Source organism: Dendrobates tinctorius, unplaced genomic scaffold (assembly GCF_039654945.1).
Source record: "Dendrobates tinctorius isolate UK_male_01 unplaced genomic scaffold, ASM3965494v1 ptg000374l, whole genome shotgun sequence".
In the NCBI taxonomy this organism is placed as follows: Eukaryota; Metazoa; Chordata; class Amphibia; order Anura; family Dendrobatidae; genus Dendrobates; species Dendrobates tinctorius.
The window spans coordinates 1061051-1086345 of NW_027362040.1; the positions used below are offsets into that span (position 1 = coordinate 1061051).

The 25295-nt window shown below is 46.2% G+C and overlaps 1 protein-coding gene across 1 annotated transcript in view; it reads right to left on the reverse strand.

Moving 5' to 3' along the window:
* Positions 1 to 9559: 9559 nt before the first annotated feature.
* SLC5A5 (solute carrier family 5 member 5) overlaps positions 9560 to 25295 on the reverse strand; it is a 74413-nt gene continuing 58677 nt past the window's right edge. Inside the window, exons 15-16 of the mRNA XM_073562977.1 lie at positions 23297 to 23397; positions 9560 to 10993 (exon numbers count right to left, since the gene is read on the reverse strand). Of these exons, the coding sequence (XP_073419078.1) occupies positions 10793 to 10993; positions 23297 to 23397 (302 nt within the window). The 3' untranslated portion in view covers positions 9560 to 10792. The remainder of the gene's footprint in view (positions 10994 to 23296; positions 23398 to 25295) is intronic.

A 25295-nucleotide genomic window follows, 5' to 3' on the forward strand; every position in this document is an offset into this window, starting at 1 on the left:
TTCAAAAAGCACTAGAAAATGGTTTGAGAGAAAGCACTGGAGACTTCTAAGGTGGCCAGCAATGAGTCCAGACCTGAATCCCATAGAACACCTGTGGAGAGATCTAAAAATGGCAGTTTGGAGAAGGCACCCTTCTAATATCAGGGACCTGGAGCAGTTTGCCAAAGAAGAATGGTCTAAAATTCCAGCAGAGCATTGTAAGAAACTCATTGATGGTTACCGGAAGCGGTTGGTCGCAGTTATTTTGGCTAAAGGTTGTGCAACCAAGTATTAGGCTGAGGGTGCCAATACTTTTGTCCGGCCCATTTTTGGAGTTTTGTGTGAAATGATCAATGTTTTGCTTTTTGCTTCATTCTCTTTTGTGTTTTTTCATTTAAGACAAATTAAATGAAGATAATAATACCAAAGAATTTGTGTTTGCAATCATTTTCAGGAAGAAACTGAATATTATCTGACAGAATTGCAGGGGTGTCAATACTTTTGGCCATGACTGTAGATGTAGAAGATAGGATTAATAGTGTTTCAATTTTGCAGAAGACACCAAGCAATATAGTATAGTGCAGTCTATGGAAGATGTTCATAAGTTACAAGCTGAGTTAGACAAACTGAGTGTTTGGGCATTCTCTTGGAAGATGAGGTTCATTGGTGACTAATGTAAAGTTATGCACTTGGGTACTAAAATGTTATAGCAGGAGTAAAACTAGGATAGTCACTTGTAGTGACTACAGCATGTTAGAGAAAAACATACTTTAAAAGCCACCAGCGACCGAACTGCGCCGGGCACTAGCTAAGCAGGTGGGTCCCCGGTGGCTTCTCCCTGAGAGACCTGTCACTCTAGAGCAGTAGGCGGGGAGAAGCTGCCAGGAACCCGCCTGCCTAACTGGTCCCCAGTGTCTTTTAAAAAATGTTTTTCTCTGAAATGCTGCAGCTTTTCAGAGTCATACATACCTGGCTGAAATTCTACAACTAGTGCCTGGTACATGCTGCACATGGATTAGACATCATGTATTGATACCAAGACACATTTTTATCTCCTGGGAGTAGAAAACAAGGTTCTTATCGAATGTTAAATATGGAGCGCCCACCAGGGCAGTGGGGAATACTTGGTACTGGGCCGCTTTCTTAAAGGGGCAGTGTCACAGTGGCGGTGACCCGGCCTGTGGTCCTAGGCGTCCAATAAAAGGGATGTATTTACAAGGGAATGAAAAAGTGAGAGTTTTTGTAATGAGTTTGTGACGCCACCCGTGGGATCTGATCAATAGTGACCAGCACTGCAGTGCAGATCCTCTGGGACTGATAGTGATGCAGCTAAGTTGGTAAAGCTCTCCATAGGTAGAGCTGAGTCCCAAGGCAGGTGAAAGATGTTGAGGAATAGATGGGGATGTAGTAGGTAGCAAGAGATGTAGCAGTGCTGAGAAGGTGATGCAGGAATTCAAAGGACACAACAGAATGCAGTTTCTTTTACCATTTACCGTGCTTTGTAGGTGCAGTCGAGGACTCAGATTACAGATGGTGCAGGAGTTAGTCAGCCTGGAAGTAATTTAGGAATCTCTCTATGCAGGTGGGTTTTGAGGTCTCCTTTTCTAGCGCTATTCTGAAGTACTTGCGGTTCTGAACTCCACTCAAGTTCCTCTTTCTGTCCGTTACTTAGAACTCCACTCGCATGACAGGCAGCTGTAGCCTCCTTTTCTTTGGCTCACACACGTTGCTGCTGTGTCATCGAGTCTCAGTTGGGAACAGAGCATTTACAGCCTTTATTCCTCCGGTTTCTGCTGTGGAACCTTTAGCACCCACACAACCTCGGACTCCGGTGTCCGGTTTCTGCGCTTCAGCTTGGGGACAAGCTCTGCTATAGCTCCAGTCCCCAGCTCTTCTCCCACATCCTCCCTCTTCCCTGTCTACACTTCAACTAACTAACTTCTTATTCCTGACCACAGAGAGCAGCTCCTCTGCAGTTAGGTTCAGAGCTCCCTCTGCTGGCCTGGAGTAGGAACTGTGTTGTGTGCTGGAACTACCTGATAAAGAGACCCTTTCACTGCTTCCAGGCATGACATCACTCTCCCTAGGAGGGAGGTAAGGCCACTATGGCGACTGTACTCCTGGGGGAACCACATTCCCCCCTAGTGCTATTCAGTACTCCAGTACTCCCGGACTGAGGAAACATAAACAAGACTGTTAACAAATGAACAATTGTAATTATTACAAGATTTCAAAAAATGAAAAATTACAAAAACCATAGCTCAAAAATAGTCCTTGTGACGATTAGTCCATGCATCATTGTTCATGGTCCACTCCTGAGAAAGTTGGTAACTATATACAAGAAAAGTTCTGAAATGGGGTGTCCTTTTTCACCCTAACAAAGTACAGTATGAGGGAACCCGTTTCAAACCCTCAACGTAGGCCTTGGGCGGGCTACAAGGCATGGCTGGTCTCCCTTTTGGACCACATCTTTGGCCACGTCAGACGGTTTTTGTTCTGTGGTCATTAATGGCAACTATTTACATGCATTGTCCTGGTCACTACGAGTCGAGTGACCCAATCGTCCATCAAAACAAAATAAGGTTGCTCAAACGTTCTTACAGAGTCTCTGTAGGCACATATGCTTAAAAGTTATGTATTTACATTTTATATTTACATATACTATTTGCATTTTACTCTCTATACCTGGCTGGGATCTCATCTTTTGTACTACGGGTAGATCTACATAGCATGGGTACTTCTGATGGCCTATTTAGGTTTAGTGGGCCTTTTGTGGGTAACCTAGGCAGCTGTCTGTGAACTCTTAGACTAACTGTGGGCACGACAGATTCATCACTGGCAGGGCGAGGATTCTCTTGCTCCACTGCTGGTGTGGCATCCGCTGCCTGAACTTGCTGATTTCCAGGGTTATCTTGAGTTTCTGCTACTTCAGGTGCCATAGGCTGGGGAAATATTAGGACAGGGACTGCGATGGCTTGGTTCACTCTTGTCCAATTTGCAGGGAATTCACCGAGTACAGTGCTGACCTTTTCTTCTTTTATGGGCTGAAGGTTGCTTTGCTCTCCCATCCTTTCTTTTAGTTGGTCAGGGCACAGCTTCTGATGATCCCTCGACACTGATGCTGAGGTTTCTCCTCCATCCTTACTTATGAGGCTTACCTTGGTATTATCAAAACTTGAAGGTAGTACGGTGTAGGGTTCAGCCTCCCATGGGTCATCTAATTTGTGCATCCTCCTCTTTCTCTTTAGGACCCGTTCTCCTGGCAACAAGGGAACTGCAGGTGCGTGCTGATTGTAGTTCCTTTCCTGCTTCTGTCTGGCTTGAGCTAGACTCTTCTCTATGCATTCTTGCACTTTGCGGTACTGCTGCTGCCGCTCTGTATCCCAGTCCGCATCCGGCGATGTTACCTCAAGTGTCAGGACTCCCATATCCAAGTCAATGGGCAACTTGCCAGGTCGTGCTCTCATCAAGTAGGATGGAGTACAGTTGGTGGATTTTACAGGAATGTGATTGTAGAGATCTACTAGATCTGGCAACTTCTCTGGCCACAGATTTCTTTCTTCCAAGGGCAAGGTCTTCAATAGGGCAATTACCACTTGGTTCATTTTCTCACACACGCCATTTGTCTGTGGTTGGTATGGCGTTGTCCGGATTTTCTTGCAGCCTTACAGATTACAGAACTCCTGAAACACTTCTGCTTCAAAGGCTGGGCTTTGATTTATAAGCACTTGCTCAGGGTAACCGTGTGGTCGACAAAAGTGTTGTTGCAATGCTCTGGCTGCTGTCTTGGCTGTTTGATCCTTGATAGGCACAACTACCAGTAACCTTGAGTAGTGATCAACGATGGTAAGGGCGTAGACATAGCCTGAACGGCTTGGGACCAACTTCACATGGTCTAGGGCTACCAACTCGAGTGGTTGTTTGGTTATTTTTGGCTGTCATGGGGCTCACTGACTGTTACGGTTCTTCCTTCGCAGGTTGCATGGTCCACACTCCCGGCACCAATTTTCAATGGCCTTTCTCATACCAGCCCAGCAAAATCTCTCTCGGAGTATGGTCTCCAACTTCTTCCATCCGAACTGCCCTGCTCCGTCATGGTATGCTTCCAAGACCATTGATGCATCTCGCTTTGGGACTAGTACTTGCCAGACCAACTCATGAGTGCGGGCGTTGACACTCCTCCGACACAGCTTTCCCTTGTAGATGAACAGCCAGCCCCTTTCCTTCCACAACTGTTGAGTCTCTTCAGGAGCATTTGGACCAGGCCGTGAGTCAGCTTGTGTCAGTAGCTCCTTTACTAGGCAGACTGCTGGGTCACTATGCTGCATTTCTGCCCACTCATGATGAGGCAATGGGTTTAGTGTGGCCTGTTTCATGATGTAGCGCTTGTTTTTCACTCCTTGAGCGCATTGGGCCACAATTGGCCAGTGAAAGGCAGGTAACTCGATTTCTTCGAGTGCTTCAGGATCTTCTCCCCCATCTGGTAGATTGGGCATTCTGGATAGTGCATCAGCATTAGCATTCATGTGCCCCGCTTGGTACTTGATGGTAAACTCGTAGTTGGACAGCCGGGCCATTCATCACTGCTCCAGCGCACCTAGTTTTGCAGTTTCCAAGTGAGTCAGCAGGTTGTTGTCCGTGAAGATGGTAAACTTGGCCGCAGCTAGGTAGTGTTTGAATCATTCAGTTACCGCCCAGACTATGGTGAGGAACTCCAGTTTAAAGGAACTGTAGTTGTCAGGGTTCCTTTCAGTGGGACGAAGCTCCCTGCTGGCATAGGAGATCACTCTTTCTTTGCCATTCTGTACCTGTGATAGTACTGCTCCCAGTCCCCCGTTGCTGGCATCAGTATAAAGGATAAATTGTTGGTCATAGTCTGTGTAGGAAACAGCAAAAAAGCAAAAAGGTTTACCCGTACAGGCCTCCAGACAAATGCAGTGGACCCATATAGTTAAGATGGCAACACAGGTGCAAGAATACCGATGAAACAACCACTCACAGCCTACCAATACATGGAGGGGGCGGTTGCCTGGTATGTTAATGGACAATAAAAAACTTGTATGCGGCGCTATTCACACTATGGCCATGCACAGCATCCAGGCCAGCCTAGTAGTGACACCCTTTTATGTCAAAATGCATGCCATGTAAACAGACACCGCAGTTTACAAGACCAAATGGGCCCAACTGCACCCTGAATAAAAAGTGCAAAAAAACACATAAAAAATGTGGAGTATTAGCTGATATTTTGGCCAAAATATGTGAGCCCGTAACCTGCGCTAAAGGTCTCCATGTTTACGGGTACCTAACATTAAATCCTAACACTGAAATAGCACAGAAAGAGGACTTAAAAATCCTCCAATAATAGAAAACAGCAAAAAAGCAAAAAGGTTTACCCGTACAGGCCTCCAGACAAATGCACTATCAGGATGCAGTGGACCCATATAGTCTTAACTATATGGGTCCACTGGTCCACTGCATCCTGATAGTGCATTTAGGATTTAGTGTTCTATTATTGGAGGATTTTTAAGTCCTCTTTCTGTGCTATTTCAGAGTCTGAGTGGCCCAGAACTTCATCTCCTGTGAGAGCCAACTTCAATCAAGTGAAGGACCTTTCCAGTTCCTCATTCCAGTCAAATGTAGGACTCTTCTTTCTGGCTTTCTTGGGCTAGCCCATGAGGAGGTTTTGCAGAGGTGAGGCTATCTCTTTAAAGCCTTTGATGAACCTTCGGTAGTAGTCTACCAATCCAAGGAATTGACGTACCTCATGGAGGTTGCTGGGCTTCTGTCAGTACCAGATGACAGTGACTGTCAGGGTCCGGTGCCACGCCTTCTGCGCTCACTACATGGCCTAGGTAATGCACCTTGGGCTTCAGGAGGTGGCATTTGGATTTCCTTTAACTTTACTGTGCTTTGTATGTGCAGTCCAGGATCCAGATTACAGATGGAACAGGAGTTGATCAGCCTAGGAGCAATCTCTCTATGCAGATGGGTTGTGTAGTCTCCTTTCTAGCGCTCATCTGAGGCACTTGCAGTACTGAGTTACACTGAAGTCCCCCTTGCTTGCTCTCTTTAGAACTCCCCTCGTATGGCAGACTGTTGTGAGCTCATTTTCTCGTTCACCTTTGATGTCCGATGAACTCCCTCTGCTGGTGAAAGGAGGTGGTGAAACTGATTTGGATGGGAGAAACCTGTCACCTGAACAGGTGGATTGCGATTGGACATCCGGAATCTCTGAGTGGATATAAGGCAGCCGACGCCCTGTAGGGTTGCTGGTGATTTCTCTGCTCTGATCTCTGGCCTCCAGTTCAGTTCCTGTCTTCTAAAGCTAAGTTTTGCTCTGTTATTGTTCCATGAGATTTTGTCTTATTTGCTTAGTTTTGTGTTCTGCCAGCCGCGGCTGTGGCTCTGCTGAATTTCCATTTTTGTCCCTGATCGGTTAAATCTCTTTTGCTTTGTCTTCAGAATATATTGGAGTGCTGATATAGGGATTTTGAAGTCTAGTGACTTCTGGGCCGTTTTTCCTATCAGACGTGTTGGGACATTTTTGGTAGGGTTTTTGCGGATTGCAGCCAGCATCTTTTCTGTCCTTTCCTATCTAGTTAGTTGGGCCCCATCATTTGCGCTGCCTGTCTTTCTGTCTGTGTTTGTGTTTTCATCTGTTTACACCGACAATACATGTTGGGGGCTGTCTATTGCTTTGGGGTCTGCTCTGGGGCAGTTTAGATTTCCCCTTTCTTTCTTTAGGCTTATTTAGTTCTCCGGCTGTGAAGAGGCGTCTAGGACCACCGTAGGAACGCTCCACGGCTACTGTTAGTTGTTGTGAGTAGGATCAGGGGTCTGCAATCTGCTAGCTACCAACCGCTCCGGTTTTCTGGACTTAGCTTGCATTTTTGTTTTTTCCTCCTCCGGTGACTCATTCATAACAGCAGACAGCCGTAGTCTCCTTTTTCTGGCTCACACAAGTTGCTGCTGTGCCTCCGAGTCTTAGCTGGGAACAGAGCATTTACAGCCTCTTGTTCCTCTGGTTTTTGCTGCAGGACCATCAGCATCCATACAACCTCGGATACCGGACTCCGGACAATGCGCTACAGCGAGACGTGAGCCTGAATTCTGTTCAATCCTCCAGCTCCTCTCTCCCACGTCTACACTCTTTTCCCTCTCAACACGAACTGAACCTAACTTCCCTTTCCTGGCCCCAGAGAGCAGCTCCTCCCCCAGTTTGGTTCAGAGCTCCCTCTTCTGGCCTGGAGTGGGAACTGTGCTGTGTGCTAGATTTACCTGACAGAGAGATCCTTCATTGCTTCCAAGCATGACATCATCCTCCCTAGGAGGAAGGTAATGCCATTGTGGCGACCATACTCCTGGGGGCGCCACAGAACCAGCAGTCTCAGCTACCTGTTGCAACAAAACAATAACCTCGGCAAGACAATTTTCTATCACATTAGTACCTAAGTAAGGTCACTTTTGGGTTACATTCTCATCGATCAATGTCTACAACTATCAGACCTCGAGATTTAAATTCTACTCGACCCACCTTAATGGTCATCTCTTTACATCCCACTTGTGGCAAAGACTGACCATTGCTGGCAACTACTGTCATCTCTTCACTTGGGCCGCGAGTAAGTTCAGAGTCAGCCCAATACCGTTTGTAAAGAATGTATGGCATAGTTGTCACCTGAGAGCCAGTGTCCAGTAAAGCGTTCATAAGGATGCCGCCAATTAACACTGGGAATACGGTCGTCCTCCAACGTACTTGGCTCGCCAGTTCTTTGGGCCTTGTTGTCCTTCTCCTGGGGGTTGGCCCTCTGCCCCAGGGGTTGCCTGTTTAAACAGACTCTTGCGATGTGGCCTGCTATGCTGCAGCGGCGGCACATGGGACGTCCATTCTGGTCGTAGCGATTGTTGTCTCTCCCTCTGAGTGGTGGGATCCTCTTCTTCCATAACCACGGGACATCCTCTGGACTGTAGGCCAGCTGGATCTTCTCTTTTGAGGACACTTGCATGGACTTCACAGTTTTGGCAAGTGCAGCCATATTTTTGGTCAGCTCTTGGACCTGAAGGCGTAGTTCTGCAGATGGATCATTATTCAGAGTCTGTGCGTCAGCCTCCACAGGGCTCTGAGGGAAAGATGCTGCATCTTGGTGGTAGGTAATTGCTGGGCGCCTAGGGGGCGCTAGGCGGCTGACATTTGGTTCATGCAGCACCCGGATAGCCCTGTCCTTAAAGTCTGCAAAGTCTAGATCAGGGTTCTGTAGGGCCATGATACGCAGCTGTGTCCTGTGGGTGCTTGACAGGAGTCCCTCAATAAATTGTTCCTTTAACAGTCTGTCTCCATCCCTCACGCTGTCTGGGTCAATCTGCTTTATGGACCGTAGCGCCTCCTGCAGGTTAAGAGCATAGTCACGTATACTGTCCTGCGCCCTTTGCTTTCACCCGAAGAATCTCATTTATATTTCAACTGCACTGTGGGTGTCAAAGGTGCTCCTCAGCGTAGCCAGAACTTGTTTAACAGTCTCTCTATCAGTGTCTTGCCAGGACTTTACTTCTCTTTGAGCTGCACCAGTTAGCTGTCCAATAAGGATGCTTACTTTTTGGCTTTCAGACAGAGGATACACTTCAAATAAACTGCACAGTATCTCCTTGAAATCACTCAGGGTATGGGACTCCCCTGAGTATTGCAGTAGCCAGGCCGCTCCCGGTATATATGGCATTGATAGCGGTATTATGGGGAATGCAGTGGCGGTCACCTGATCTTGCTGCGCTCTGGGAGCTGCACCGGCCTCTTGATTCTGCTGCACTATTGAGGCTGCAGCTGCACCTGTCCCTGCATCTTGCGGCACTGTTGGGGCTATTGCGGCATCCACCGCTAAGTCTTCTCCTTCATCAGACATTCTCTTCCCCCCCTAGTTAACCTTAGCCAGGCTCTGAATCTCCACTGGCTTACCAGGCTGTAGCTCTGCAGGCTGGATCAACAGTGCACGCCGGGGTTCCAGGCCTCAGCTCCTTGCTTCCCGCCAGCTGATATCTTCGCTTGCGGCACTTCACTTTTCTCTCAGGCTCTGCCCACGACTGCATGCCCCTTCTGCTTCCCACGTGCCGTGCGGTTTTGTAATGGCGGAAATTACATAGTTCAATGCAGTCTATGGCACACGGTACACGGTGATACCGGGCTTCGATATCCTGTTTGTGACGCCAAGCTGGAGCGCCCACCAGGGCAGTGGGGAATACTCGGTACTGGGCCACTTTCTTAAAGGGGCAGTGTCACAGTGGCGGTGACCCGGCCCGTGGCCCTGGGCATCCAATAAAAGGGATGTATTTACAAAGGAATGAAAAAGAAAGAGTTTTTGTAATGAGTTTGTGATGCCGCCTGTGGTATCTGATCAATACTGACCAGCGCTGCAGTGCAGATCCTCTGGGACTGATGGTGTGATGCAGCAGAGGTGGTAAAGCTCTCCACAGGTAGAGCTGAGTCCCAGGGCAGGTGAAAGATGTTGAGGAATAGATAGGGATGTAGTAGGTAGCAAAAGATGTAGCAGTGCTGAGAAGGTGATGCAGGAAGAATTCAAAGGACACAACAGAATGCAGTTTCTTTTACCTTTTACTGTGCTTTGTAGGTACAGTCCAGGACTCAGATTACAGATGGTGCAGGAGTTAGTCAGCCTGGAAGCAATTTGGGAATCTCTCTATGCAGGTGGGTTGTGAGGTCTCCTTTCCTAGCTCTATTCTGAAGTACTTGCGGTTCTGAACTCCACTCAAGTTCCTCTTTCTGTCCGTCGAAACTCCACTCTCATGACAGGCAGCTGTAGCCTCCTTTTCGCTGGCTCACACACGTTGCTGCTGTGTTGTCGAGTCTCAGTTGGGAACAGAGCATTTACATCCTTTATTCCTCTGGTTTCTACTGTGGGACTTTTAGTATTCACACAAACTCGGACTCCGGCGTCCGGTCTCTGCGCTTCAGCTTGGGGTCGAGCTCTGCTATAGCTTCAGTCCCCAGCTCTTTTCCCATGTCCTCCCTCTTCCCTGTCTACACTTCAACTAACTAACTTCCTATTCCTGACCACAGAGAGCAGCTCCTCTGCAGTTAGGTTCAGAGCTCCCTCTGCTGGCCTGGAGTAGGAACTGTGTTGTGTGCTGGAACAACCTGATAAAGAGACCCTTTCACTGCTTCCAGGCATGACATCACTCTCCCTAGGAGGGAGGTAAGGCCACTGTGGCGACCGTACTCCTGGGGGCGCCACAAATAAAAGTTAGCAGAGATATCAACAACTATTAAACATTGATGTCAAAAGTATATTATAAAATTGGATACTTTTTTTATTATGTAAAATAATATTTGTTTTCTAAAACCGAAAACCCCTTGAAAGAGAGTCAAGTTTGGAGCCCATACAATAAGTTATTTTTTTGTCGTCATTATCATCATAATCTAACCACACATTAGAAAAAAAGGCATTTTTTGACATTCATTGAAATTTATGGGCATCTATTGAAATCATTGCTCAGCAAGATCTAAGCTGGACATTGCTTCTGGGTATAGACATGGTGGTGTGGACAAACTCTGTCTTTTCAGGTCAAAGTGCTCTAATACTGTATATTACATAAATAGGGATAGTCTAGAGCAGAGAATGCATTTAAATTATCAGGATTTCCCTTTTATATCTTTCAGTGATTTAAGGCACTTTTCTCATATATTGAAAAAAAATCATAGTGTAAATCAACAATATAAATTCTGGCTTCAGAAAAGTTAGTTCATATGTACACTTGATGTCTTGTTAGGATAAATTGTAAGAATTCCTTTTGTATGTTTAGTTGAAAATCATAAATAGGATTCTCTGTCAGCCGTGTTTCTAGGCCAAAGAGTAAAGCAACTGTTTTCTGTAGATTTCTTTTGTTTTATCTTATGGGAAGATCCGGGATCTGCGTTCAACATGAAGTGATTATTGTCAATATTTGAGAATTTGACATTCGGCTGAAATGTGGAGTAGTGAATGTCCATCTTCTCTGTAGCTTGAGAACTCTGGAAATAGAATATATCAGTCATTTTCAAGCTTAACGCATAACATCCAAATATATGTTAACATTAAGCCTAATCAAACTGATATAGATATTGACATAAGATTAATAACAAAACCACAACCACAGCATTTATAGCTATAGCTCATAAAACATTTGTTTCAGTATGAAAATGTTCACTATCAAGATGTAGAAGTAGCTTAAATATTGCCAAAAAAATCAAGGCAATGGTAAGTCATAAAATGACACTAGATATAAAATCTGCTACCACAGATCATGCTTCAAAAGAATTAAATAGAAATTATGGCTTTTCTAGCAAGTAATCCATCCATTTAACATTTGTCTAAATATGGGTCTCCCTAAAAAGAAATTTTATATGGTGCAGGCTACTCTCTGAGCTAAAATTTATTCCTAAATGTCTGTCTATTTAATGTCCTAATCTATTCTCTTTTCTAATATACTTTAATTAAAAGTTCCCTATTGCTCCCTCTCTTCTCTGTCTATTTTATTTTATTTGTTTTCCTCTTTGATGACACTTTAAGAATCCCAGTGCATGCGGGGATAGTCAAACTGGTCGTCATCAGGGGCAGACGCTGCGGTCAAAAAATGCCTTCTACCCCTCTCTGAAATGAAGTATCATCAATAATATCCATTTCAGGGATTGGGCTAGTCACTGATCTACTGAGCATGCTTTGGTTATAAATGCTCAGTAGAATCTTGTCCCTGTGCAATATTCCTTCTAATGCACAGTGACAGTGCACTAGCTCGCTTGCTCTGATAAGCCAGCAAGAGAGTACACTGCCAGTGTGTGTTGTAAGAAGAATACCTGGTGTTCAGAGACCAGCGCCGTCCACGCAATTGACGTCATTTGCAGGGGCGTCACTGATCTCTGCTTTTCCTTCATGCCAGGTATTCTTCTTACAATAGTAAGTGCGCTCTCTTGCCAGCTCATTACTTCTGATCAGAGACTGCAATTGAGCGCTAAGTCACTGTAGATATTGCAGAGTGAAATGAATCTACTCATCATATGTCGGAATTGACAACCAACGCTCAGGAGAGCAGGGATAATACAATATCATCAAAACAGAAACCATAATAATTCAATACTAAAGACAGTCCTATGCCTACATATCTGGACCGTCACCGACAATACATATGGATACTCCTATCAAGGATGCATACAGAATAAATGGAGTATATAATCCAAAGTAGAGTACAAAAAATACTTTAATTCATAATCTATATATAATCGTCTTATGGTGTCTGTCTGTCTGTAACCGAAATCCTGCGTTGCCAGGCCTCGACCAATCAGCGACAGGCACAGTGTGCAGGCACAGTCCTCAATTAGAAGGACGCACGCCACCACTACCGTCGGGAGATCAGTGGCGCTAGCCGCTGATCTCACGACGATTGCCTCGGGTCATCTCCGGGCACACAGGCGTTAGCGGTGACGCAGCCGGGAGATGACCGGCTAGCGGTACCCAGGGTCCGGAGGAGGGGAGACCCTGGGTACCATAAATGTGTGAAAAATAGAATTAAAATAAAAAAGAGTGATATACTCGCCTTCCGATGGCCTCCGGACTTTTTCTCTCCTCTCCACGCTCCCGGCATCTTCCGTTCCCAGTAAGGCTGTGCGTCAAAGACCGCTGATGACGTCGCGCTCTCACGAGAGTGACGTCAGCAGCGGTCTTTGGCGCAAAGCATCACTGGGAACGGAAAATGTCGGGAGCGTGGACAGGAGGGACACAGTCCGGGGGCCGTCGGATGGTGAGTATATCACTTTTTTTATTTTAATCTCCCGCTGGCCATATTCTAGAGTACCAGATGCTTTAGAATCGGGCCAGCAGCTAGTTATATATATACCAGGTAATACATCATAAAAAAGTATCAGTGACAGAGTTGTTCAAAGCAGAGACCGGTTGCAAAAGAAAAAGTGGCGTAGCATCACAAATATAGTTTGTAAAATTAGTCTCTATATAAAGTGACAATGCTATGAATTCTTAATTGTATTGCTGTAGATGCATGAAACCACATCAATGGAAATACATTTGTAATATATATGGTGAAGTCCCAAGTCTCATTATCTTGATAATGGTAGTACGCATCTAACATTTAATGGCTCTTTTACCCATGTTCCTATCTGTGGTGCCATGCACACAGCCCCAACACACGTTTCACGTTGGTTTCCTCAGGGGGCCGTACAATTAAGCAATAGAATTAAGAATTTGTGGCGCCCCCCAGGAGTATGGTCGCCACAGTGGCATTACCTTCCTCCTAGGGAGTGTGATGTCATGCTTGGAATCAATAAAGGGTCTCTCTATCAGTTAAACACAACACACAGCACAGTTCCCACTCCAGGCCAGCAGAGGGAGCTCTGAACCAAAACTGGGGGAGGAGCTGCTCTCTGGGAGCCAAGAGTCAAGATCCCAGCGCAGGTTTTGACCTGCACGTCAGGGGTTAATGTCTTGAGCTCAGTGCAGGCTTTGACCTGCACACCTGGGGTTAATTATTGTGGCCTCTCTTTGGTTCAGGCAGAGCTTTTTATTGCCCTGAGATACTCCAATCCCTGTCAGTTATACTTTTGCCTTTGGTCGATTGTTGTGACCCCTGTGTGCCTGTTCGTTGTCTTATAGCTTGCTTATATGTTTCTGATCCGGTTCTGTCCCCTGTTGTGAGTTTGCATGTTGATTCTGTACTGTAAATCTGCTTCTCTGGTTTCTGACTTCTTGGCTACGTCTTGACTATCCTTTCTGTCTTGCCCTTTGGTAATTGTCGTGCTATTTCGTGCTTTGACCCCGGCCTGATCTGGTTTATTTCCCTGTCTATGCCAATTAGTAACTTTGTTCCGTAGTTACCATTCTAGGAGTTTTCCTGCAGCTCCTAGCTCTCGGGAGTTTAGGCCACACCCCCAGCAGTCACATGCTTCAGATCCTGTGGGTCTGAAGCACGCATCTTCTCTGCTGCTGCCCACTCCACAGGTATCTCTGAGCACAGGTTGTCTTACTCAGGACAAGCGCACTGGCTCAGTGAGCAAGTGCAGTGCGGTGTTACTGACACCAGGAAGGGGAAATTAGTTAGTTCGTGTGAGGAGACGAGCTGGAGGTTTGAGCAGAGTTCAGGCTCACTTCTAGCTGTAGCGCATGGTCTGGAGTCCGATCTCCAAGGTTGTACGGATACTGATGTTCCTGCAGCAGAAACCGGAGGAATAGGAAGCTGTAAATGCTCTGTTCCAACATAAGACTCGGAGGCACAACAGCAACGTGTGAGCCAGAAGAAGCAGGCTACAGCTGTCTGCCATACGAGGGAGTTCTAAAAGAGAACAAGCAAGTGGAACTTCAGTGTAACACAGTACTGCAAGTGCCTCAGAAAGCGCTAGAAAGGAGACTACACAACTCATCTGCATAGAGAGATTCCTAAGTTGCTTCCAAGCTGGCCAGCCTCTGTTCCATCTATAATCTGGACCCTGGACTGCACTTACAAAGCACAGTAAAGGTAACGGAAACTGCACCCTGTTATGTCATTGCATTCTTCCAGCAAACCCTCCAGCACTGCTACATCTCTGTGCCAGACACTACACCCTCTTCCGCAACACCTATTACCACTGCCCTGGGACTACAGCTCTACCTGTGGGGAGCTATTACATCCTGCTGCCTTATACCATCTGTCCCAGAGGATCGGCCTGCAGCGTCGGCTTAAACCCTTCATTGCCGAGCGTCACAGGTGGCATCTCGTATCATCCATTTATAAACTTTAACCAGCCACTCTTAACCCCTTTTACATGGACGCCCAGGGCCACGGACCGGGTCACCGCTACTGTGACACTTCCCTCTGAGATATCAGCCCGGTACCGAGTACCCCACTGCCCTGGCGGGCGACCCATTTTGGCGTCACCAACAGGATTTACGGAGCCCGGTGTCCCCGGGACCTGTGTGCCAGAGACTGTGTTGTGTGCCATAGACTATTTGCGCAATTGCCACCATTACCCCGCCGCTTGGCTGCGGGAAGCCAAAGGGGCGGTCCGTCATGGGCGGAGCCAGCCGAAAAGCGCAAAAAAGTGTGCTGCGTGGGAAGAAGCCAGTGCGCGGGAAGTGAGGAGCAGAGGCCTGCAGTCCCGGCCTCCCCTGATCATCCAGCCTGTGGAGCGGTGACCGGTAAGCCAGCACAACGCAGGGCCTGGCCAACGTTAACTAGGGGGTCTGAGGCAAGAGCAGTTGCAGAGGTGGACGCCTCCGCACCCCCCACAGTGCCACAAGATGCAGGGGCCAGCACAGCTGCGGCTCCAATGGCACCGCAGAATCCAGCAGCCAGCACCGCTTCCAGAGCGCAGCAGTAACAAGCGCCCATCACAGCAGTCCCCATAATGCCACTGTCCATGCCCTATATACCGGGAGCAGCCTGGCTACCGCAGTACTCAGGGGAGTCACATACCCTGAGTGAATTTAAAGAGAGACTGTGCAGTTTGTTTGAGGTGTATCCTCTGAAAGCCAGAAAGTAAACATCCTTAATGGGCAGCTAACTGGGGCAGCGCAAAGGGAAGTAAAAGCCTGGCAGGACACTGATAAAGAGACAGTTAAAAAGATTCTGGCTAAGCTAAGAAGTACCTTTGACACCCGCACTGCAGCTGAAATAAAAATGAGATTCTTTGGGTGTAAGCAAAGGGCTCAGGACAGTATACGGGACTATGCTCTTAACCTGCAGGAGGCGCTGCGAGTCATAAAGCAGATTGACCCAGACAGTGTGAAAGATGGAGACAAACTGTTAAAGGAGCAATTTATTGAGGGACTCCTATCCAGTACCCACAGAGCACAGCTGCGCATCATAGCCCTACAAAACCCTGACCTAGACTTTGCAGACTTCAAAGACAGGGCTATTTGGGTGCTGCATGAACCAAATATCAGCCGTCCAGCACCCCCTAGGCACCCAGCAATCACATACCAACAAGAAGCAGCATCTTTCCCTCCCAGCCCTGTGGGGGCTGACGCACAGACTCTGGATAATCATCCATCTACAGAATTGAGTCTTCAGGTCCAAGAGCTGACCAACAGTATGGCTGCACTTGCTAAAACTGTGCAGTCCATGCAGGTGTCCTCAAAGGAGAAGATCCAGCTGGCCTCCAGTCCAGAGGATGTCCCGTGGCTATGGAAGAAAAGGATCCCACCACGCCGAGGGAGAGACAACGATCAATATGAACAGGACGGAAGTCCCATCTGTCGTCACTGCCAAATGGCAGACCACATCGCAAGATTCTGTTTAAACGGGCAACCCCTGGGGCAGAGAGCCAACCCCCAGGAGTAGGACCACAAGGCCCAATGAACTGGCGAGCCACGTATGTGGAGGGCGACCGGTCCTCCCAGTCGTGATTGACGTCATCCCCATGAACGCTTTGCTATGCCATATGTCCTTTACAAGCGGTATTGGGCTGACTCTGAACTTACTCGCGGCCCAAGTGATGAACTGACAGTAGTTGCCAGCAATGGTCAGTCTTTGCTGCAAGTAGGATGTAAAGAGATTACCATTAAAGTGGGGCGAGTAGAGTTAAAATCACAAGGTCTGATAGCTGAAGACATTGATCGATGAGAATGTAACCCAATAATGACCTTAGGTACTAATGTGATTGAAAATTGTCTTCCCGAGGTTATTGTTTTGTTGCAACAGGTGGCTGAGACTGCTGGTTCCAGTGAACAACGAGTCCTGCAGAAGGAGATCAAGGCACTTATGCAAAGACAGCAGGTAGAACTGTCTGGCAGAGAAATTGGCAGCGTCAGAGTGAGTGATTCTTTCCCCATTGCGATACCCCCCAGATGTGAAATGTTAATTTGGTGTCGGGCAGCCATAGGCCTCAGAGGAAAAGATTACCAAGCCTTGGTAGAGCCAGTGTACTGTCCTGACAGTCAGAGGGGTAGTTGATGTCCGCAAAGGGAGAGTACCTGTACGCCTCTTGAATTGTGGGGAAGAGGAGGCCACAATACCTCGGTATGCCACAGTTACTAAGCTGCTTACTGTCAGTAACAATGCAATACGGGCAGCAGAGCCCTTGGTCTCATCCAACCAGGTGGAGGACAATGGCTCTGTAAAGTAGCTGGAGGAGTGGTGTCAGCAGCTGCAGGTGGGAACTGACTCCACCCCTTCATACCAAAAGAGTGGGGTTTACCGAGTGACTCAGGAGTATGAGCGGGTATTCAGTAAACACCCCCTAGACTTTGGGAAGGCAAAAGGGGTTCAACACCATATCCCCACTGGAGATCCATCCATCCATTAAAGAAAGGTACCGGCCTATACTCCCAACACAATATCAATGTGCAAAAAGTATGTTGTGGGAAATGAAGGAGGCTGGGGTGATCAGAGACAGTTGTAGCCCCTGGGCAGCCCCAATAGTCTTTGTGAAAAAGAAAGATGGTACCATGAGAATGTGTGTTGATTACTGAAAAATTAACAGCATTACACATAAGGATGCCTACCCATTACCCAGAATTAAAGAGTCATTAGCTGCACTTAAAACTGCTAACTATTTTCCACCTTAGAGATCACTAGTGGGTATTGGCAGGTTCCCGTGGCAGAGGCAGACAAGGAGAAAACAGCGTTTACTACACCAATGGGTCTCTGCAAGATCAACTACATGCCGTTCAGGCTCTGCACCGCCCCTGGGACATTTCAACGGCTAATGGAGTGCTGTCTTGGACACAAGAACTTCGAGACAGTTCTGTTATACCTTGATGATGTCATTGTTTTCTCCAAGACTTATGAAGACCATCTGGAGCACCTGGCTGAGGTGTTTGAAGCCTTGTCCAACTTTGGCCTGAAAGTGAAGCCATCCAAATGCCACCTCCTGAAGCCCAAGGTACAGTACCTCGGTCATGTAGTGAGTGCAGAAGGTGTGACACCGGATCCAGACAAAGTCACTGTCATCTGAGACTGGCAGAAGCCCAGCAACCTCCATGAGGTGCGTCAATTCCTCGGGTTTGTAGGCTACTACCGAAGGTTCATCAAAGACTTCACTGAGATAGCCGGAATGAGGAACTGGAGAGCTCCTTCACTCGACTGAAAATGACTTTCACAGGAGATGAAGTTCTGGCCTACCCAGATTATGACCAACCATTTGTTCTGTATACTGATGCCAGCAACGTGGGACTGGGAGCAGTACTGTCACAGGTACAGAATGGCAAAGAAAGAGTGATCTCCTACACCAGCAGGAAGCTTCGTCCCACTGAAAGGAACCCTGACAACTACAGTTCCTTCAAACTGGAGTTCCTCACCATAGTCTGGGCTGTGACTGAACGATTCAAGCATTACCTAGCTTCAGCCAAGTTTACCATCTTAACGGACAACAACTCGTTGACTCACTTGGAAACTACAAAACTAGGTGCACTGGGGCAGCGATGGATGGCCCAGCTGTCTAACTATGAATTTACCATCAAGTACCGAGTGGGGCACAAGAATGCCAATGCTGATGCGCTGTCCAGAATGCCTAAACTGCCAGATGCAGGAGAAGACCCTGAGGCACTCGAAGAAATAGAGTTACCTGCTTTCCACCGGCCAATTGCGGCCCAACGTGCCCAAGGAGTGAGAAACAGATGATCTATCATGAAAGAGGCCACCCTAAATCCATTGCCTCATCATGACTGGGCAGAAACACAGGATAACGACCCCGCAGTCCGCTTGATAAAGGAGCTACTGTCACAAGCTGACTCACGCCCAAGTCCAGATGCTCCTGAAGAAGCCCAGCAGTTGTGGAAGGAAAGAGGCAGGCTGTTCATCTATGAGGGAAAGCTGTGTTGGAGGAGTATCAATGCCCGCACTCATGAGTTGGTCTGGCAGGTGGTAGTCCCAAAGAGGGAGGCATCGATGGTCTTGGAAGCGTACTACAATGGAGCAGGACTATTTGGATGGAAGAAGTTGGAGGCCTTGCTCCGAGAGAGATTCTACTGGACTGGTATGAGGAAGGCCATTGAAAATTGGTGCCGGGAGAGTGGACAATGTAACCTGCGCAGGAAGGACCATAACAGCCAGCGAGCTCCTTTGCAGCCAATAATAACCAAACAACCACTTGAGTTGGTCGCCCTGGACCATGTGAAGCTGGTCTCAAGCCATTCAGGCTACGTTTTATGCTTTTACCATCGTTGACCACTACTCGAGATTCCTGGTAGTCGTGCCTGTCAAGGATCAAACAGCCAGAACAGCAGCCAGAGCATTCCAACAGCACTTATGTCGACCACAGGGATATCCCGAGCGAGTGCTTACAGATCAAGGTCCAGCCTGTGAGGCAGAAGTGTTCCAGGAATTCTGTAACTTGTATGGTTGCAAGAAGATCAGGACAACACCGTACAATCCACAGACCAATGGTATGTGTGAAAAGATGAATCAGGTGGTGATTGATCTACTGAAGACCTTGGCTTTGGAAGAGAGGAATCTGTGGCCAGAGAAGTTGCCAGATCTGGTAGATCTCTACAATCACATTCCTGTGAATTCCAGCAACTGCACACCAGCCTACCTAATGAGAGCGAGGGCTGGCAAGCTGCCTATTGATTTGGATATGTGAGTCCTTACACCAGAGGTAACATCACCAGATGCTGACTGGGATACAGAATGGCAGCAGCAGTACCGCAGAGTACAAGAGTGCGTGGAAAAGAGTCTAGCGCAGGCAAGACAAAAACAGAAAAGGCACTACAATCAACATGCACCTGCAGTCCCCTTGTCACCAAGAGAACAGGTCCTAAAGAGGAAAAGGAGGATGCATAAATTGGATGACCAAAGGGAAGCTGAACCCTACACCGTCCTACCATCAAACTTTGACAACACCAAAGTGTGCCTTATCAGTAAGGATGGAGGAGAAACCTCATCGGCTGTATCGAGGGATCATCTGAAACTGTGCTCTGACCAACTAAAGGACAGAATGGAAGAGCAAAACAACCTTCAGCCCATAGAGGAAAAAGAAGAAAAGGTCAGTACTGTACTCGGAGAGTTCCCTGCAAATTGGACTAGAACGAATCAAGCCATAGTGGTGCCAATTTTGACCTTTCCCCAACTGGTAGTGCAAGAAGAAGTGACTCAAGACCACCCTGAAAACCAGCAAGTACAGGTAGCAGATACCACACCAGCAGTGGAACAAGATAATTCTCATCCTGCCTGTGGTGAATCTGTCATGCCCACAGTGAGTCGAAGTTGTCCTAGATAATCTAGTATCCCTGTGCTACACAGAACCACCAGTAGTGTAGCCAGTACAACACACATTACACCAGTAGTTAACACAAGGCATTCAGTAAGGTTCCCAACAACACCAGTGCTACGTAGGTCTGTCCGTAGTACCCAAGGTATACCACCCATAAGGTTTCATATATAAATAAGTTATGTGAATGGTAAAATGTAAATATACATCTTTTCAAGCTTACGTGCCTACAGAGACTCTGTAAGAATCTTTTTGAACAGTCTGTTTGTGTTTTTGATGGACAATTGGGCCACAGGACTATGTGTGGTCAAAACCAACTTGTACATAGTTACCTACTGCTCAGGAAATGGACCATGGACATTGACACATGGACTAATCGTCATCAGGTCTATTTTTGAGCTTTGGTTTTTGTAATTTTTCATTTTTTTAAATCTTGTAACAGTTACAATTGTTCATCTGCTTTATATGTTTTCTTCAGTCCGGGAGTACTGAATTGCACTAGGGGGAATGTGGCGCCCCCAGGAGTATGGTCGCCACAGTGGCATTACCTTCCTCCTAGGGAGTGTGATGTCATGCTTGGAAGCAATAAAGGGTCTCTCTATCAGTTAAACACAGCACACAGCACAGTTCCCACTCCAGGCCAGCAGAGGGAGCTCTGAACCAAAACTGGGGGAGGAGCTGCTCTCTGGGGGCCAGGAAGGGGAAATTAGTTAGTTCGTGTGAGGAGGGAAACGTGTGTGAATATGAGGAGACGAGCTGGAGGATTGAGCAGCGTTCAGGCTCACTTCTAGCTGTAGCACATGGTCTGGAGTCCGGTCTCCAAGGTTGTACGGATACTGATGTTCCTGCAGCAGAAACTGGAGGAATAGGAAGCTGTAAATGCTCTGTTCCCACATAAGACTCGGAGGCACAACAGAAACATGTGAGCCAGAAGAAGGAGGCTACAGCTGTCTGCCATACGAGGGAGTTCTAAAAGAGAACAAGCAAGTGGAACTTCAGTGTAACACAGTACTGCAAGTACCTCAGAAAGCGCTAAAAAGGAGACTACACAACCCATCTGCATAGAGAGATTCCTAAGTTGCTTCCAAGCTGGCCAGCCTCTGTTCCATCTGTAATCTGGACCCTGGACTGCACTTACAAAGCACAGTAAAGGTAACGGAAACTGCAACCTGTTGTGTCATTGCATTCTTCCAGCAAACCCTCTAGCACTGCTACATCTCTGTGCCAGACACTACACCCTCTTCCTCAACACCTATTACCACTGCACTGGGACTACAGCTCTACCTGTGGGGAGCTATTACATCCTGCTGCCTTATACCATCTGTCCCAGAGGATCTGCCTGCAGCGTCGGCTTAACCCCTTCATTGCCGAGCACCACAGGTGGCGTCTCGTATCATCCACTTATAAACTTTAACCAGCCACTCTTAACCCCTTTTACATGGACGCCCAGGGCCACGGACCGGGTCACCGCTACTGTGACACTTCCCTCTGAGATACGGGCCCGGTACCGAGTACCCCACTGCCCTGGCGGGCAACCCAAATTCATAGCACTGTCACTTTAAATTGAGACTACTTTTACTATTAGACTTTCCCTGAACAAACTATATTTGTGATGCTACGCCACTTTTTCTTTTGCGTCCAGTCTCTGCTTTGAACAACTCTGTCACTGATATGTTTTTTATTATGTATTGCATTGTATATATATATATATATATATATATATATATATAATTATAAATTAAAGTCTTTTTGTACTTTAATTTGGATTATATACTCCATTTATTCTGTATGCATCAGTAGAGCAGGGTCTAGCGCAGCTCCTGAAATGGGTGTCACTGATGATACTTTATTTTAGGAAAGGGGAAGAGTCTGTGGCAGTGACTGTAACCTTTTCCCCCTGATTATCACTTGTTTGATTATTCCTGCATGCACTGGGATTCTCTAAAGAAGTGTCATCAAAGAGGAAGCAGTAAAAAAATAAAAATAAGGCAGATAGAATAGAGAGGGAATTGTTGGGAAATATAAATTAAAAGATACTAGCTTGGCCAGTGCAAAATTTTCGCACATTGGTCATCGGGGGCGCAGGCAATTTCAGAAAATGCAAGCTGGTCAAATGTAAATGTATTTCATGAGCTGATGAACACAGACAGGTATTTATATATGTAGATCGGTAATACAATAAATTGTTTTGATAAGTAGAGGCCAAAAAATGTTTTCCGGTTGTGGTGCCACCTGCAGGTCATTGTATCTTTCTGAAGGTTTATGAAAATAAATGTTTAAACTGTATTTAGTGATAAAATCGTGAATGTGTGGTTTGTTTGGCTGTTTTCTTGCTGAAAGGAGCAAGTTATGGTGTATCATGTGTGTGTCTATGGAGCAAAGTAATCCCCGAAAAAGCAGTGCATGTATACAAATGTGTTGGTAGTGTGCTTTGGGGTACTGTGGTGCCACCTGAAGGACATTTTTCCTTACTGCAGGTTTATGAAAATTAATGTTTAAACTGTATTTTGTGATCAAATCGTGGATGTGTGGTTTGTTTGGCTATTTTTTTGCTCAAGAGGGCAAGTTTATCTCTGAAATGGTGTATCATTTGTGTGTATCGGTGCAGTATGAACAGGGATACAAGGGAATCACCGAAAATCAGTGTTTAGAAATAATAGAATAGATTAAAAAAAGATGAGGTTATGACATTAAATAGATAGACATTTAGGGGTAAAATACATTTTTGTTCCTGACCACCCCCATAATGAGCCTACTGATTTTTTTTTTACTGTTCCCATGATAGATGACTTTTTCATCTACAACAGGACCACTACCAACCATGTCACTGTGATTGCTTATTGTAGCTGACAAACTATGTCTAGCTAAATATCAGTGAGTTATACTTCCAACACATGATATCAGGAAAAAAGGTGTTGCTATTTTTTCACATCTAAAGTTGTGTGCTTTTTATGTTTTAATCAACTTTAGACAAAATTTGATTCTCCCCGTCACAGACTCTGATGGATTTCATATACTTTAATTGGGCCTTGGAGTTTCCATTGATTTTGATGTCTAGAATAGCTCTGCAGATCGTTATTCATTTCATCAGAAATACCAGAAAGCTTTATTTAATCCTCAATTGTCAATAAAATTTTCATTTACCTTTTCTGTTTTGGGTTCGAGCTCTGCTGATTTTGAGGTTGGTAGCCTTATTAGGTCCCACCAAAGCAATCCATGAGCTATCATTTCTCTCTTGGTAGGTCCTAAATTACATTAAATACATTATTGGTGAAGTCACCTAAATACAGTGGAATATAAAAGTTTGGACACCCCTGGTCAAAATTACTTGTACTGTGAACAGTTAAGCATATTGGAGATTAAATGATCTCTAAAAGGTCTAAAGTTAAAGATTGCAGACAGAGTCAGGTAGATGGCTTCAATGGGAGCGCCAAGGCTGGCGGTGAGAGTAGGGAAATGAGGGTGGTCCACTGCAGCTCCTACTGGGTACCTCAAGAGAGGATCAGACAGGATAAAATGGAATAGCCCGGTCAAAAGGAGCGCAAGCGACGCAGTTCATTTATTAGTTTCCACAACACGTTTCAACAGAATAGCTCATGTAGCGTTCTGATTAATTGCTTCTTAAATTTCATTTGCTGCTCCACGTTTATGTACCTTCCCCATCCCACCCTATGTATAACTGCCACCTGTGGAAGATGGAGCTATTCCGTTGAAACGCGTTGTGGAAACTAATAAATGAAGACTTTTAATACCAGCTGAACTGCGGCGCTTGCGCTCCTTTTGACTGGTCTATTCCATTTTATCCTAAAGTTAAAGATGACACATTTCCTTTGTATTTAAGGCAAAAGAAGATATATACTTACCTTTTACATTTTAAAAACTAAAATAGGAAAATGGGCCAATGCAAAAGTTTGGGCAACCTGCATGGTCAGTACCATCCCCCTTTGAAAGAATCCCAACTTGTAGATGCTTTTTGTTGCCAGCCAAGAGTCTTTCACTTCTTGTTTGAGGGATTGTCATCCATTCTTTCTTGGAACATTCTTCCAGTTCTGTGAGATTCCTGGGTGGTCTTGCATGCACTGCTATTTTGAGGTCTAGCCACAGATTTTCAAAGATGTTCAGATCAGGTGACTATGAGGGCCATTGTAGAACCTTCAGCTTGTGGCTTTTGAGGTTGTCTACTTTGGATTTTGACGTGTGTTTAGGATCATTACCCATTTGTAGAAGCCATCCTCTTTAACTTCAGCTTTTTTTTTTACAGATGTGTTATGTTTGCATCAAGAGTTTGTTGAAATTTCATTGAATCTATTCTTCCCTCTACCTGTGTAATGTTTCCCTGTGTCATTGGCGGCAACAAAGCCCCAAAGCATGATTAATCGAACCCCATGCTTAATGGATGATGATATGTTTTTTTTCCTGAAATTCTGTGCCCTTTTTTCTCCACACATACTTTTGATCTTTATGGCCAAAGAGTTCTATTTTAACCTCATTGGTCCACAGGACTTGTTTCCAAAATTCTTCTAGAGACACACTGCACATGACCAGAAGTTCAGAAGATGACCTCCGGTCATGCACAGTGTGCACCTCTGAAGCTGAGAAGAGTAAACTGGCGTGCATGCTCTAGATTTACATGAGTGGCCATGACGCCCCGGTGGGCATGATAACATGGAAAGAGTGCTGACTAGTATGAGGCAACTAATGCCCCATCGACAAGTCAACTCATTAGCATAGGAAAAGCAATCTTAGGCTAGTTTCACACTAGCGTTTTTTAGCGCTGCGCTTCGTGCACAATAGAATTGCATACAAAAAACGTATCATGCGTTTTGCATGCATTTGCTTTTTATAGGCGCATGCATTTTAACCAGTTTCTTGCCATGTTAACTCTTAAAACGCATGCGATTTTAAACGCAGGCGTGCGCATGTCCATGCACACGCCTGTGTTCCCATAGACTGTAATGTGATTTTTTTTGCGCATTTCGTGCGCAAGCGTGCACATGCGTTTTTTTGAGACAGGGCGGACGGACCAAAAATGCAACAGGTTGCGTCCGGCACGCCTAGACGAAAACAAAACCGCATGCGCACGAAAACAAACATGAACGCGTACATACGCTAGACCATGTGCCCCCATGTTAAAGATAGGGGC